General features: G+C 49.1%; 1 protein-coding gene across 1 annotated transcript; it reads right to left on the reverse strand.

Annotated features, from left to right (window-relative positions):
* Positions 1–13,918: 13,918 nt before the first annotated feature.
* Sox14 (SRY-box transcription factor 14) lies at positions 13,919–14,641 on the reverse strand. The gene has a single exon (XM_050139120.1). It carries the CDS (start codon positions 14,639–14,641, stop codon positions 13,919–13,921), a length of 723 nt encoding a protein of 240 aa, XP_049995077.1.
* Between the last annotated feature and the right edge of the window lie 2,303 nt (positions 14,642–16,944).

Below are 16,944 nucleotides of genomic sequence, written 5' to 3' on the forward strand. Positions count from 1 at the left end.
ACATTTAACACCCCAAGTTAGCCAAAATGCGAATCTGCTCTATCAAGAGACTGAGACATATGAAAGCAATGCAAAGCAGCAGGGTCTTCCCAGGGAGTTGGTCACCACTGTAAAGGTACCGCTGAAGAGGGGACTCTGGGGTCTGGAGAAACTGTGTGTGACTCAGATTTATAGGGGTGACATGGTAGCAAAACCTCTACCTAAGATGGCAAAGATGGGTTTCACAGTCTCTTTATATTGGTTTTGTGTCCATAGGCAAGCCATTCAACGTCTTAGAGTTCAGGATCTTCGGGGAAACAGATATCTCCTGTCTTTGTTTGCTTTCTACGGCTATGATAAACACATGGCCAAAAGCAACCTGGGGAGGAAAAGACTTGTTTCACCTTACAGGTTATCATCCATCACAAAGGGAAGTCAGTGTGGGAACCTGGAGGCAGGAACCGAAGCAGAAGCCATGGAGGAGTGTTGCTTCCTGGCTTGCTTGTCATGGCTTGTTAAGTCCACTTTCTGATACAACTCAGGCCCACCTGTCCAGGGGTACCACCACCCACAGTCATCAATCAGGACCCCCCCCCCACACACACACCACAGATTTGCCTACATGCCCATTTGATGGAAAGATTTTCTCAACTGAGCTTCCCTCTTCCCAGAGGATCCTAGCTTGTGTTACTTTGACATAAAACTACTCAGTACATCTGCAGCTGGGGCAGCTGGGTTGTGAGGAGGCGGGGCTGAGAGGAGCAGGCTAACCCTGAGGGTATTCCGTTCAGGGGGCTCCTTTATGGAGCCCCTTCAGAAGCTTAGAGCTACCAAGTAGTTATGAACGAGAAATTTGAGGCTGAAAACACAGCATGCGAGTTTCGAGAACCAGCGAGGTCTCTAAACAAATGAAGCCAGCACCACCCTGAAACCAAAGGCCCCATTTCTTTTCCACTGGTTCCAGTGGCCGCGTTCCTTCTTCCACCAGAGGCGGTTTGAAACGTGTGCTGCTGGAGACACAGTCACCAGGCAATGCGACTGGGAAACAACTACAGACTTTAAAAGGCTGTGGGGGGAAAAAAATCAGCTCTTGAAAACCACAACATCTCTCAAATTAATACAAGTATTCCCGTTCGTCCAGCAGCTGGGGCCGCGTGCAGTGCTAGGAGGCACCCGACTGAGAAGACGGAATTCCTGGGCACTGGAGACCTGCGCACAACAGAACCGCTGGTGGACAGTGGCCTCTCCTTCTGCCCCTGCTGCCTCCTGTCCACCTGTCCATCTTACCTTGTGGCTGGCAGCTCCTGACTCTCAGGCTGTTTACCCCGTCGTCTCCTGTAGCTCTTGCTCCCCCCACACCACTTCCTTTGGGAAGACGGTAAAGCTTGCACAATGCAAAATGACAGAAGGCAAGAGCGCAGCCCAGACACTTAGCAGACATAGGGACTAGCCCATCTTCGCTGCCTGTCAAGCTGTGGGACTCTGTACAAATCACAAACTGCTCTTATCTTCCCTCAGTTGTCTAAGTGGGAAACTGAGGGTTTGGATTAGCTGTGGCTTTTATTATCTGAGATAACTGATCATCTCGACTGTTAAACGGGACATTTTAATTTTCCAAGTAATATTATTTAAGGAACCCACCCCACAAAGCTTAGGAGGAGGCCGAAGTAAAAAAAGAAAACTAGTCAACAGAAAGGAAGGCCTAAGTAAATAAGACCACAGCAGGAAACTAGGCAAGCCCTGATGGCCAGGACCAGGACTCCACCATCTCTTCCAAGGCAGTACTGGGTACCTCTTTCTCTGCATTCCCGACCTCCACCAGGGCTTCCTGCCAATGGCAGTGGGAAGCCTGCCCAACATAGCCCTCTACTTCTCTGTAGTCCTTAGGCAGAACACAGCAGCTGGCACAAGAGATCGTGTCATCAATGGCAGCTCCCAAATAAAAATGTTAGTACAGCCAAGAATGTATCAAAGCCCCTTTCAAATTGTTACGAAATTATCAAATCTTGCTCACAGGCCTCGGAACCTCAGTTCTCTGTGGACTTAACATCCCCTGACTTCAGACATGCATTTTCCATGTGGCTTGTTAAGAACCATCTGTATTCCAAGCAAGGGTGTGAGTCTGAACCTAGAAGGAGTCGACAAAATGTTGCCAGCCTGTTCTGCAAAAGCTGTGCCCAGAGCAACTGCGAAGCCCCTGCATGTCCTGATATTGCCTTAAACAGAAATAGCGGGTGTGACCAACTACTTTCTACTGACGGTTGGCTTTGATCCTTCCAAAAAGGGGAGCACATGTAAATCGTTATAGGCAAGGAGGTGAGGACTCCATGGTTGATAAGGAAGAACTCAGGGCGGAAGAAGCAAGCAAGAGCACTGCTCTCATCCGAAGGTGAACATGCAGTGGCCAGGCAGGTTTAAAGAGTCTACCTGAGAATTCAAGGGAACGGTTAGGTTAACAGATTTAGTAAATCTAATCAAAGACAGGAAAATGACAATCAGGACGCCCGGAAGAATTCCTTCTTGCCTTCCTGATGTTACATCTTTACTTGCTAAGCTTCCTGACAAACTGAGCATCACGAAGAGGGCCTGGGAGAGGTTAGGGTTTCCTTTGGTTGTCGCTGTAGAAATCTGTGGCTATGTACCTCCAAATCTGGCTATCCTGTGCTCTTACTGTGTCTTTGGGTCTTAGAAGCTGCCTGTGGTGTCTGTGGCTATAAAGCTGAAGCAATGTGGATCCAACCAGTACGAGGGCTCAGTGATGGGGGTGCTGAATGGTTGAGGTTTCATATTCTGCTCAGCAACTTGAGAAAGGGAAGCTGTTTCTGGTCCTCTGCCCTATCCCAAGGCTCTACATTCCCCGCCCCTCTTTCCTCACCCCTTCCCCACTTGTGAGTTCCATGCCTTCTCTGCTTTCTCCTTTGTCTACATCCAGTGAGGCCTTGGGTTGATAGACAGTAGGGAACAGTCAGTGAGCTTGGGACAAGCAACCTCCTTTTTTGTGAACATGAGCTCTTAGGTGCATCATTTAGTGCCTGTCAGCTTCAGTTTCCTTATATGTAAAATAAAGACAACATCAGTACCTACCTCATGGTGCTTTGGGGGAGTCAAAGAAAATGGAGCCTTTACAGTACGGCACAAACTACTTTGCATAGAATGTTAGTTAATATCCTTCTAACCAATCTTGTGGGTCTCTTGCTGCAAACAGATTCCATCTCCCTGGGAAAGGAGATAAATCTTCAGAGTCCTGGAAAGCAACACACCTAATTAAAACATACTCCTAAAACACATTTTAGTGAAAGAAAAAGTAACCTCAAATAGTTAACTAGCAGTGATAAAACCTACTAGTGTTAGCCTTTCTCTCAGCCTCTGACTCCACAAAGATCAGACTATTACGCCTTTGCAGCCAACGGACTATCTTGTCTACTTATCCAGGCAGAATCAATGTTCCCGAGGTAACATAACGTTCTTGCCTTTTCCCCTCCATCTGAGGCAGGAACTCTAGGCAACACCTTTCTCGGGCTCTGGAGTCTTCTGAGCCATTCTAAACACTTCCTGGGTCACTGTTTTTAAATTTTGTGGGTTGCTCTCAGGGATTTCACTACAGATCTCTCTTATCAAGGGAAAGAGGAAGTGCCCCAGTTGCCATTGGTAGAGGACTGATGGCTGATTAATTATTAGGGTATTTTTGTGTTTAATTGGCAGTGACATGCCACGTCTTTTGCTAACCCTTCCCCACATTATTCTATTTAACAGTGATGTAGATTGTTCAGAGGGAATCTGAACTCTGCATAGAGGTGATTGTCTGCCATTCAGGAAAGTTAGGAATTCACACTGGCAGGTTTGTGCAAATGCATTCATGAATGAAAGCCTTTTCAATTGCCACTCCACCCCAAGTAACTACAGGAATTTATTTTCACATCTGCTTGAAACTCGAGGGTTACTAGAAGAAGACAGAAATTTATATCTATCTATCATCTATCTATCTATCTATCTATCTATCTATCTATCTATCTATCTATCTATCTATCTCTATATATATAGATATAGTGATATCAATTTTAAGAACTTCTTTTCTCTTTCTGAGTTTCTCTTACTTTTGAGCACTCTCAAAAAGCTGAAACCAGCCGGGCGGTGGTGGCGCATGCCTTTAATTCCAGCACTCGGGAGGCAGAGGCAGGTGGATCTCTGTGAGTTCGAGACCAGCCTGGTCTACAAGAGCTAGTTCCAGGACAGGTTCCAAAGCTACAGAGAAACCCTGTCTCGAAAAACCAAACCAAAAAAAAATTTTTTTTTCAAAAAAAAAAAAAAGCTGAAACCATAATAGGAATTTTCACTGCAGCAATAGTTTATTACAAATGAAAGAAATTTACCTGTTTCCGTCCAGGTTGTCTCAGTATAAGGTGAAGATGCCTTCTTTGAGTGGGTGTGAGACTTCTGATGTCCATCACATTGGTCACTGGAGAATAGTGGAGATAATCTAACTTCTGGTTACCCCTCCCCTACACACACACACACACACACACACACACACACACACACACACCCTTAGAGAACAGGAAGAAAATATTCCTGTAGAATGTCCTGTGGAAGTTGAAATGGAAGGGTAAAAAATGCCTTCTGAAATGTGGAGGTTCTTGGCCAGCCAAGAACCCCAGAAGGGGCAACTGTAGAAGGATGGCACCCCTGCAAAGGGACCTGGGTGCAAAGCTTGGCTTCTACTTTGCTACTGAAATTTCTCTGCACAAAATAAAATATTTCAACCTACCTCCATATCACTTATTTCACCTGTTTATTGTAAAACAAGGTTTTTTGAGGGATACCTGGGCGTCTTTGACCACCTCTAAGAAGCTAAGGCATTTCATGTGTAGGCTGAGCCTCCATCAAATCCTAAGCCTCCACATTGAGTAGGTTGGCCATGAATACTGTAGTCATTATTCAAGCCTGTGATGACAAGGTGAACGAACCCTAGGTGTCGCCTGGATCTTCTCGGCAGTAGAGAGAGTGTCATCTGTAGTTAGAGTAAGTTCTTAGTCACATCAGTTCCCAGTGTGATCTACTTACAAATAACATGTAACTTTCTATACACCAAAACTGCGTTTCAAAAGAGAGAAGTTCAGTCCACCCTTCAGTGGATGTCACAACATTCTTCAGTAGATGTCAGTTCAATTCTTGTTAATTTAGTTCTCAAAGGTATTTCAGGGCATGTGATACTTCTCATTTAGCATAATTTTCTCAAACATTTAAGAGCCCAAGAAGTAAAAGCAATAATAAATAGCCGTTCTACAGTGTCTTCTAGGCAAAAGCAGTTATTCCAAATGGGACTGTAGGCTTTGAGGCAACACTAAATACAAAACCCTCCAACTTCTGGTGATAACTGTTACTGCTTTTGTTTTATTGAAAACCAAGTTGGTGAGAAAACACATTACCACAACCAAAGAGAGCAGAACCAGAAAGAAACAAACACAGCACAGAGTGATGCTGGGTGCTTTATGAAGACCTACACTGGAATGATCTGACTGAGCAACAGTGTTCAGAGTTTGTGAAGGAGAAAGAAGCAAGGGTAGAGGAAGGAAGGAAAAGGGGACGAAAGAATTAGTTTTTCGCTTGGGGAAAAAAATATCACCCATGAGAATTGTCTAGTAATCGACTGTCAAGCAATTTACTAGTAAAAACTATCACTGGGTGCTGGCATTGTCTTGTTCTTGCTCAGGATCTGGAGATGTTCCATCTTTTATTTGGATACCACCAAGGATGGGAATAATATGTGACTTGTTTGAGGAGATCATAGGGAACGTCATGCTGGGTGTGACTTTTTATTTTTACTTCTGAAGAGGAAAATCTATCTTGTCTCATCTCCAATTCTTGGTTGACAACTCTCAACCAACCATTTATTCTTTTTAAATAAACACAGACCCCAGTGTGCACTTAGGTGATCGTGACAACTTAAACACACATACAAAATGATGCTGCTCATACTTCTTAATCCAAACAAACCTCTCAGGAACTGCAAACTTGTTCATGCTAATATAGACAATTGTTTTAGTTATGCAGTGAGTTACTGGGCCACTCTATGTCTATAGAGAAATTCTGGTTTTGCTACATTTTCCATATTGCAGGGAGATTTTTCACATGATAAACATGTTTCTATTGTGTATATATTTGTGGAAAAATAGTTACATATCCTCTGCACATGGTTGTAACCACACAAGCTGCGTGGACTCAAACTGCCTTAATAATGCCATGTGACCATGGTTAACATTTTTGTCATAGAAACCTAATGCTAAGTTCCCGGGAATATTCAACAGCAGCAACACTTCCTCTCCTTTCCTGTGTTTACCTACTCACCGCATTCTAATATTATTTTAAAGAAAGAAAACTTCATTGGACATTCCGGCAAAGTGTATTGGTAGGGGAAGGTCTGACAGAGCCAGCGAGACGGTGCAAGGGCTGAGAAAGTGAGTTGATGGATGGATGGTTAAATGAATATAAATGAACTGACACCTTTACAGGAAAATAACATTTCTTTTCTTTTTTTATTCTATAGATCAGTGGGTTTTGTATCTGTAATTCTTTCATATCAGCAAAGAGGAAATAAACTCTCATGTAAATCATTTTGCCCCCGTCTGGAGCATATTAAAACCATGCCTTTTTTTTTCTTCCGGCAGACTCCTTTTCCCTATTTGCTTATCAGCTCATCCACCATTACATTTTAAATGAAATTGCAAGACCCTTGTCCCTCCCCCAAATTTCAGCCTGATGTGGGAAAGTGGGAAGCAGGCTTTCCTTGCTTTAGAATAGTGACCTAGATTCAATTACAGATAGACCCGGAAGATAGAGGTGACACCTTACCATTTTCTTAGAGGTCTTGAAAAAATTAGAAATTCCAAAACAATAGTTGCTGGGGAAGAGTCTGCTTAGGTCCCCATTTTGCCGCTTCTTTGCCTTAGTTGTATTGCTCTGGTCCATTTCTTTGTTCTGATAGAACATTGCAATTTGTTTCCCACAGGATATTTGGGACCAGAAAAAAATAAACAGATAAACAGGCATTTGGAGGAAATTTCGGACTTTTATCTTTTGAAGGTGAGTATCTACCTACGGTATGTGATATGTGTGATTCTGCAAACCGAACCCAGACGAGATGAATGGAATCGCACGGGACACCCATTTCTTCCTTATGATCTCCTAAAGAGCAAACAAACTACATAACAAAAGTAAAGCCATTAAAACCGCGCTCCGGACAAAGCAGCGAATGAGGAAAAAGCAAACATATATTTTACTAATTTTCCAACTACTGTAGAAAAATGCGGTCAAAAGACAGGGAGGGGCGATTCCTGGGATTCTGCTTCCCGACTTTTATCACTAAATTAAGCATATAAATGACCTTAACGGGTGGCTTGGTACATTAAATTAAAAAAAAAAAGAACAATGATTCTCATGTTTTTTATCCCACCCTCTCTGATCTTAGGCTGAAAGGAGTCTCAGAAGAGATAAGAGATGGGATTCGGTCCTCGCTCCTAGGGTCCGACTGGCTTACGGGGAGCTGGGAGACCCGTGCCTTCGGTGCAGAATTTCTGTTCAAGATCCGCAGTAAGTAGTCCGGAGCCCCCCGGGGCATAGGGCCCACCACCTCCACTGCCCTCCAAACAAAGAAGCGGAAGCCCATTGGGCTTTCTCTAGACCCGGGCTCCTTAGAGCCCGGATAAGCGGCGGGCACCTGCTATGCACAGACGTGGTCATCTTAGGACCCGCCCGCTGAGAGTTTAGAGCGCAGGAAGAGGGCAGAAGTGAGCTCCTGTCTATGCGGGTATAAAATAATAAATAAATAAATAAATAAATAAATAAATAAATAAACAAACAAACATAAAAAACCCCGCACAAGCCGCGGGGTGAGGCTCAGGAAAACAACAGGGACGCAGTCTTGGGGTTCAAACGGTGTATGGGTGGGTTTCGCCTGAGATTATTTTAGGTCTGAAGAACCGGGGCTCTGAGGGGCGCTGGCCACAGCCTTGGGCAGATGGGTGTTCGAGGATCTGTAGGAAGGGTCCCCTTGGCCTTTCTGGACAGCACAGGATGAGCCTGGCCCCTGGGGAAGCGGGGGAGGATTGTTTCATTTCAAAGTGAAAATCTGCAGGCTTTGGGAAACGATATTCAAAAAAGTATATAATCTCCATATGCCGCTCAATGGAGGATCCTCAATTTACAGCGGTAGATAAGGCTAGAGGGTGTAATAAAAAATCTGAAGCCCTCCCTTCCCCCCTCGCTGCCTCCCCGGAATTGCACCTTGGGCAGCGGAGCAGAATCCGGAATGTGAACTTCTCCCGACATATGTTTCCCGCAGATAAGTAAACAATCTGGACGTGAAATGGAAATGCTAATTAACGCAGTAACGCTGTTACACCTCGAGTGTGCAAATCCCATTGACTCGCCGCGCCACGGGGGGTGCCAACGAAGGGGGACCCGCGTCGAGCGCCCAGGCTGCCCGCTCCCTCCCTTCTCCCTTCCTCCACGTCCCCAGCAGCTGCCCCGGGTTCGGTGTGCTGTTTAGGCAGTGGCGCAGACGTCCTAGCGTCCTTCTCACACACCTCCCTCAGTTCCCACCGCAGCACTAGAACCAAGAGTTCCTGGGCTCAGAGGTGTGTGTCCCCCCCCCACCCCACCCCAAGCATGAACTCTCCACCCGGGTCGGCGCAGCGGCCTAGAAATGAGAATTCCTTGTCACCCTAGGACTGTGGTCGAGTGTGGCCTCTCTAGCCACGTGCAGCCTGGCACAGTTTTACTGAAGTGCCCTCGCGTCCTTGCCACGATTGGGCTGGGGGACCTGGGGGTCATTTCTTTTCCAGACCGGATTCTAAAAACTTGGAAAACGCGGCTGGCCACCGTGGAAGCGCAAGGCCCTCACACTTCGTATTAAAGAGAAAACTTGTACATGCCTGTCACTTTGTCCCGACTGGCTTTTGGCTCTTTCTCCTAACCTGCACAAGGAATTTGGGACTTTTGGGGTGGGGGACGTCGGGGGACGATCGGAGAGAAGGGGTTAGACACCCTGGGCTAGCGGCTCTTTCCGCTTTCGGAGGGCATGGCTCGCTCCGCGGGTCTCAAAAGCCGGCAGGAGCCTTTGGGTGAGGAAGAATTGCCTCTTCACCGAGGGCCTGGGGCTGGTCTAGCCCAGCAAGGAACTCTTCATTTGGCTTGCCTTCAGGCCAGGGCAAGGCAGCGACACAGGCGTTTAATACCCCCACAGTGAAGCTTTCCAGGAATCTCTGTGGGTCTTTAGCAGGGTTCGGAGTCCCGCAGGCACACAGCGGGGGTCCGCCGGGGGGCGATTGGCAGCCTCCAGTTCTTGATCCACTCCACTGGATTTCTAGCGCCCCCTTGCCTGTCTCAACTTCATTATTTTCTTAATTTCTCGGCTATGGCTGACTCAACGTCAAAGCGTCTTGTTCTGGGTTAAGACGCACCATCCAGAACCTTCAGAGAAGTGAGCCCAAACAGCACCCCCACTGCCAGGCCCCAGCGCAGCCCAGACGAGGAGGAGGCAAGCAAGCTAGCCCTGAGGCGGAGTGGAAAGTTCCCCGTCGCACTTAACCCAAATGTAAATACCATCCCCACCCCTTACTCCTAACCCTGACCTCGCCTTTCTCCAATACTGGACCCAACCGGTAAATAAAGTTGAGAATTCTTAACACGAATCTTGTGAATTACTTGATATGCAAATTTAAATGTTTTGAAATTTATTGTCCACTTGGACAATGGTGACAAGGGTCTGAACCGAAAAGAGACAGAAGGGAACGGTAATTCGCAACGGCAGAGTTGGCACCACCGCTTGCCAAATTTTCACGGTTATGGCAGTCCGCTATCTCTCCTGAGAAACTGCCTGCGGGGCCTAGAAGAGCCTCTGCAGGTGGTTCCTTGCAGTCAAAGTCCCTAGGCTCCACCGGGACCGAATTATCACCCTTCCTTGCATTTTTGAGGATACCTGGAGGTTAGGCGGCTTTAAAGCGCAAACCTGAAGGAGTCTCAAATGTCAGTCACTCACAACTCAGTGCGATTTACTCGAAGAAGCTGGCCTTCTCCATCTGTAAAGTTAGACTGTAAGAAAACTGACCCTGAAACAGGAAGACTAGGAAATTGGAAGAAAAATAAACATTTGGGGAATAAGACCCAAATACAGGGAAACGAGAAACAAACAAACAAAACCTCAAAGTTTTGTAAAGGGGGCCGGAAGCTAAAATGAGGCAACATGCCAAATCTCTCAAAAATCTGTATCAGTGAACCCCCGAGACGGACCGCCGCCAAAATTTAAAAATGAAAACCTAGCTAAAACCCGAACTAGCCGGCGCCGCTAGCTTCCATGCGGGAGGGCACACGGGAGGTAGACATTAGCAGAAGGGCGGTAGGTGCAGGCGCGACGCGCAACGCAAATAGGGTCAGTTTCGGGAAAGGGTTCCCCGCAGTGGCCCCTGCCGCGAGGCCAGGAACTCTCTCCCCTAGACTGCTGGAGGGAGGTTCGGGCTGCTCTAGAGAAGGGGTAGCGCTCCCGGGTCCCGGGACTTGTCCCTGGCGCAGAGCAGGTGGCAGACACTCCTCCGGCAGGGTACCGGTCGTCCGCGCGCAGCGGGCGTTCGGGCTCTGCGGACCCGCAAAGTGCGTGGCGGGGAACTCCAGGTAGCCGTTTGCTGCGCGTGGCGCCGGGAGAAGCGGCTGTCCTGCACTCTGGGTGGGCGGGGTGCTCCTCTCCCTACAGGTTTGCTTTAAAGCTTTTCTTGAAAGAGAGAGACAGTTGTGAGCAAACAGGTTTGACTGAGACGGCTTCCACACCCCCCTTCACACACACACACTCACACACACACACACAAACACACACACATCCCCAGGGGATTTCTTTTTTGTCTGCCGCAGACTTGAAAGTCTGTAATAGGACCCCTGTCAGCGGCGTGACAAGCAGGATTTAGGCTGTTGGACGAGTTGTGGCCGCGCACTCCTGTGACTGACTCTGGCTCTGCGGCCCGTGGTCCTGGAGGGAGAAGAAACTGCCGCAGGCCCTTGGAGGCAAGGCTGGGCGGGGGTCGGAGGAAGGCAGGCCATCTACTAAGTAAGTGTCCAGAGAAGAAATAGCCGGAGACTGGTGTGCAGTTGCCCTAGACCTATGGTTCCCGCTGTGTACGCTCGAAGGAGGTTTCGGTGGCCCTGTGGTGGGCCCCAGGCTCCTCTTGGTGCCAGCAGCACACTTTAGTTTCTGGGGAGTCCCTCGAGTCCCCAGGCCGAGTGCAGTCTGGATGGAATCTTGCTTCCTGAATTTTGGACTGTTTGTGTACTTGTTTTAACGTCCTTGTCCCCGAGGCCTTTGCCGCTCAAACCTATCTGGTGCCCCCTTGCCATCTAACCTCACTTCACAGTAAGGCACCTTAGTGGGGCCACGCGCCTGGGTTCCTTCCCTAGGGCTGGGGTGCTCTGGGAGCTCCTCCGCTGGGCGCTGCGGGGAGACATCAGACCCCTGTAAGCTCCATCTTGGGAGATGCTAAGGGACACTGAGCTATGAAGGAGAGCAGAGAGGCTGACAGGACTGTCAGTTGGGGTTAGATCAAACAACGGAAGAGTTGTCAGCGTCCTAGGCCTCCAGAGCTTCCTAGGGGGCGGGAGGAGGGGCCTCCCCTACGCACCCAGAGTCCCCAGACCCGGCGGCCACCAGAGGCTCGTCACTTCCTAATTGTCTCGATTTGTAAGAGGGTTTTGTGATGCTAAGTAAGCGTGGCTCAGCCGGCTTGGCCTCTTCCACACCTCCCCCAGCCCGCCTTTGTTTACCTTAGCCTGAACGTTCATTTATTTATCTATCTATTATTTATAGGCGTCCTGTCCTATTCAGCGGCCTTGTATGTTAATTGTGTAATACCATTTAATTCTAACATTGGTCTCAAAAGAGCTCTTAATGAGAAAAGCATATACAACACGAATCACTTTGCTATTCAGCTCAGCCAGATGGACAACTGCTAACTTATTTTTTTTTTAATAATGAAAATCCGCCCTTGACAAAGGGACTCGGATGAATAGGCTCCAAGTAGCACCTCAAACACTTCTAATTGTTTTGGGGACAATATGTTAATCCGAGGGTTTTGGCTTGGTGACTGTTGACAACGTTTCTCTCCCACCTCTGGCTACCCGGTCCTTTGGAGAATGAGAGGTGTGGGGGGGGGAGCGCTCAACAACAGCAGAAAGACCTTGAGCTCCGTCCCTTCCAGGAACCACAGCAAAGCCAGGGGTGAAGGGAAGCACAGCTGCCAGTGGAAAAACGAGGGGCGACGAATCTGGGGAGTGAGACTCGCAGGGAAACCAGAAGCGAGAGCAGTTTCCGAATCAGAACCCACTCTGAGGAGCTGTTGCGCTGGCTCGCTAGCATCAGCAAAGCCTAGGACCCTAAACACGCACAGAGGGAAAGAGAAGGGCCCCACCCGCTTTTTAAAAACTGTGTTTTAAGAATTCTGCCTGAAGCAGGACAACATTTTCTTCTTTCTCTCTTATTCTACCCCCACCCAGTTTTTCCCTAATTGGGGTGTGGGGAGAGAAAGTTGTTAACTATCACACTAAAAAAATAAACTTAGGAACTTAGTCTGGGGTCCCCAGATTCTCAGGGGACCTGGCAGCAAACATTAAACAAAATAAAGCAAAAATCCTCTCATTCTCATCCCATGGCTTGAATGTAAGCCGTGCAGTCTGCTCCAATAGTGTAACTTCTTCCCTCCAAGACTGCTACTTCCCATCTTTGGAGCGTAGTTTTTAAAAAGCAAACCCACCTAGAACTCAAGAGGTTCCACCTTTATTTGAGTCCATTCCCTACTGGAAATGGTTTGACCCGCTTTAGGAAGACTGTGGGAAAAGCACAGCATCCTGGGATGGATACTTTTGTTGAGACTCTAAAGGCAAAATTCAGGTTATCAGGGAGCAGTCTGGACGGACCCCAGACTCAAGGCTCCTCTACAGACCACAGGCTATCAGGTTCTGCCCAGGCAGGACCACCCCAGCCTTCCCTGCTTCAGCCCCTCTAGGTTCTCTCAGTTTGGAGGAAGACTCTTTGAACCTAAGCCTCCTAACTTGATTTTATGCACATCAAAGGTTACTTTTCGCAATGACAGATTGTCTTTATTCAAAACGTCTTTGTTCAACAAATGAACAGAGGAACGAGGTAAAATCCTTCTAGGTACATTTCCAAGACATTGTCAAGACACTTATGACCATGTAGGATGTTTTTATTATTTTAAGTTTTCGTTCACTTTCTACTTCCTGACTTCATAACCTGACATTCTGTCTAAAAGTAAGCTTAGGTGTCTAGGAGTACTGCGTTACACAAAGTGAAAAGCCATGTGGGTCCGTTTTGTTTTCTCTTTATCGAAGCAAACACGACCATAGTATGGTTTTAAACAGAAAGGTTTCCCTTCCTGAAGTTTTAAACTTTTAAGCCTTTCTCTCCCGACACAAGAAGAGCAAATGGTGCCTAGCTGTGTCTGATGGCACAGCACCACCGAGACTCAGCTCTTTTCTTCAGTGGGAAAGGAAAAATATATATACGCATATTCTAGATATAATACCAGGATCTGGGAGTTCCGAGTCCAAAGCCTATCCGAGGAGAGTGAGGGGACGGAAATAAAGCAAAACTGCCTACTTTTTTGTCCAAAGAGGTTACAGTCAGAGACTTGCTTTGGGAGAGTCGGGAGAGGGGCAGATGTGTAGCTGTCTTAATGTTTGGAAATTTCGGGCACAAGTCTGTGCCTTGGGTCCGGGAGGACGGCCCCTCCCTTCCCCCCCGGAAGAGAGAGGCAGAGTCTAGGATAGGCAAAGGGTAGCGACAGGCCTGTCCCAGAGACATCTGCAGGCCAGACTAGGTGCAAGGGAAAGGCTGCAGCTCTCTGCTTCCACGCCACCCTTCAGGTCCGGGCCAAGCTGGGGGTTACATGGCCGTAGCGTGGGCTGACGAGTAAGGGTCTAAGCCAGTCTTAGTCATGCCTGGGAAGAGGATGTAGGCGACAGGGGGCTGCAGGGTGGAGGCAGACCAGGCAGTACAGTTACAGGGCACCACATAGCCCGGGTTGGTGGGGGACGGGTGCGTGTGCGTGTGCTGGCTGGGGCAGCTGAGACTGCCGAAGGCGCCGTTCTGATAGCCCAGGGTGGACGCGTAGGGCAGCGCGCTGGTGGCCAACGTGTGGGGCACTTCACCCATCTTCTGGATGGCACTGGAACTAAATTGCGCAGGGTCCAGCAGGGAGTAAGGCGCCGAGGCCGGCGGCAAGAAGGCCCGGGCTTTCTCGGGCGCGCTCAGAAGGCCGTCGGAAGCCCCCACGGGCAGGCCGGCTGCCTTGAGCGGGTCCGTGTCGCCCAGGTAGGGCAGGGGGAAGACATACCTGTCTTTCTTGAGTAGGTTCTTGGGCTTGCGCCTTGGCCGGTACTTGTAGTCGGGGTGCTCCTTCATGTGCTGGGCGCGCAGTCGTTTGGCTTCGTCGATGTAAGGCCGCTTCTCTGCCTCGGACAGGAGCTTCCATTCGGCGCCTAGGCGTTTGCTGATCTCCGAGTTGTGCATCTTGGGGTTTTCCTGGGCCATCTTGCGCCGCTGGCCCCGGGACCATACCATGAAGGCATTCATGGGCCGCTTGATGTGGTCTGAAGGTTTGGACATGGTCCCGGCAAGGCGGGCGGGGGCGGGGAATGCAGGGGCTCTGCGGGCGAACTTGGGCGCGGTTAGCCGTCTGTCTTTCTGTCCGTCCTGAGCTTGGGACTCTGAACTCCCCTCGTCTCGGAGTCGCAGAGGGGGAGTCAGAGAGAAGAGCTGACCCTGCAAAGTTTTCAACTGATCATGCCAGTCCCAGCACCCAGGTAGCCCCCAGGGGGCCGAAGGGTAGGAAGGGCAGCGGGGATGAGAGGGCGTTCGGCCTGGAGTCTGTGGGCACCAGAGATTGGGGCCCAAGTACCAGAGTCTTGGGATTAAATGGCTAGGTAATTTTCTGGCGAGGGCAGGAGGCTCCTCCTTCTCTCCCTCTTCACCTTCGCCTTCTCTCCTTCCCGTCTTTCCCCTGGCTTCTCTGGCCGTGGCTCCCCCCTCCCGTAGCTTTCCAGGCGCTGCTTTGCCTAGCACTGCACCTGGCTGAGAATGCGGGGAGGCTGGTGAACTGCAGCCAAAAGCGGCGAAGTTCAAAGGCGAGGTGGGCCGGGACCGCACGCACTCTGACATAAGCGCGGGGCGGCGACTCCCCAACCTGGGCGCCAATCAGCAGCAGGGAAGTCGAGGGGGGCGCACCTGCCAGCTCGCGAGTAGTGGAAACCGGAGCGTCCCTGATGGGGGCGGGGAGAGGTATGAGGGACAGAAAGACGGCCGAACGGAGAGGCTAGCTCAGGACCGGGGACTCGGGCTTTACGTTGTCTCCAGAAAAAAAATTGAAACTCTTCGTGCCCCCTGTTTTCATCCCCAATTGTTCAAAGGAGAACTGGTGTTTCCCATCCAAAGATCCAGGGAGCTGTCAGCAAAGGCAGTAAGCCTCGAGCTCACGTAGATAAATAGGAGAGCCTTGCCACCAAATAAGAAGACAGCACCCCGCCCCTGCCCCCCTCGCCCCCAACACACACTTGTCGAAGACCCTTGGGAGAGGAAAAGAATGTATCAAACTCAGGGCAAAAAGCAAAATAAACTTTCCGCGCCAGAACCTCTGTGGCGCTTTAGTATCGTTCTTTTGAGTAAGCTTTCGTGGACTCCTTCCTCGACGTCCCAGGACGCCCCCACTGAGCCGTTCTGGGTCCCTGGGGGTCGGAGCAAAGCTCTTTGGATGCTTCGTGTCTGAGTTGCAGAGGTTTCGAGTCCTGATTGGCGAGCCTCTAACACTAGGACTGTTCACTTTGGGGGCCCTTAACACTAAGACTCTTCACTTTGAGGGCTAAATGTGATAGGTAGGATTCATTCTGATTCTTATTTACTTTTATTATTTGGTGACTTAAAACCCCCAGCTTTCTTCAACGGTCCAAACTGGAAAGGTAGCGGGGAGGCAGGCTCCGGGGACTTTCCTGGCGCCCCTTAGGCGCTGCAGCCGGGGGGTCTCTGGCAGTGTCCTCTTAACTAGGGTCCATTTCTCCCAGAGTGCCTTTTCCTACCCAGCGAGGATGGGGACTCGTTTCTTGAGTCAGATGAGCATTCTTCGGGTAAAGAGGACGAAATAACCCGCCGAGCCAACCTGCGAGCCTGTTTCTTTTGAATAATTGCCTGGCCGATGTGAAATGCCCTTGGGGGAAATATTTATTAAATGGAAACTATTGTCCCCGGTCCTGAAGGACCCGAGTGTGTTCCAGGCTTATTGGCTTTTGCACCAGCCTCTCCCGGGAGGAGGACAGGCCAGAAATGCGCACAACGCAGTTGGCTACTAGAAGATGCCCGTGGGGGCGGGGAGGGGAGGCAGGAAGGGAAGGCCTTTAAAAAAATTGTAATGTGTTCGAAGGGAAGAACTTACTTCCTCTTCCTATATGGCAAAGGCTAGGGGGATTTCTCAGCTTTAGTGCTGTTCTCCACAGGAAATAACAAACAGCTGGACGTTATTCCCATTTTACAGATTAGGGGTTATCACACTGGAAAACTGATCAAGGTCTGGGTTCTCTTAGATTCAGCTGGAGCCCTTGCTTCCCGGAGTAAATTCCCAGCTCCAGGCATCTGAGATCCACAGATTCTAATTCTTCCCAAAGCCGCGAGAAAAAGAATCAGGTTAGCAGAGAGAGGGCTCACCAGCCACGCCCAGAAGTTTAGCCTAATGCAATACAGTGTCCTAAAAGTGGCTTAATGAGAGGGGTCTGAGGTGGCTTTTCAGACCCTTCTTCTGTTCTCAGTTGGCTTCTAGCCTATTCATTTACTCGCCCTGGAGCAGTTTGGGACTGGAGAGCGCCTCTTTTAATTCTTCTTCGTTCTTTTTTTTTTTTTTTTTTTTTCTCCTCTTGTAGACAGTT

Source organism: Alexandromys fortis, unplaced genomic scaffold (genome assembly GCF_014885135.2).
Source record: "Alexandromys fortis isolate MF-2015 unplaced genomic scaffold, M_Fortis_MF-2015_v1.1 scaffold_36, whole genome shotgun sequence".
In the NCBI taxonomy this organism is placed as follows: Eukaryota; Metazoa; Chordata; class Mammalia; order Rodentia; family Cricetidae; genus Alexandromys; species Alexandromys fortis.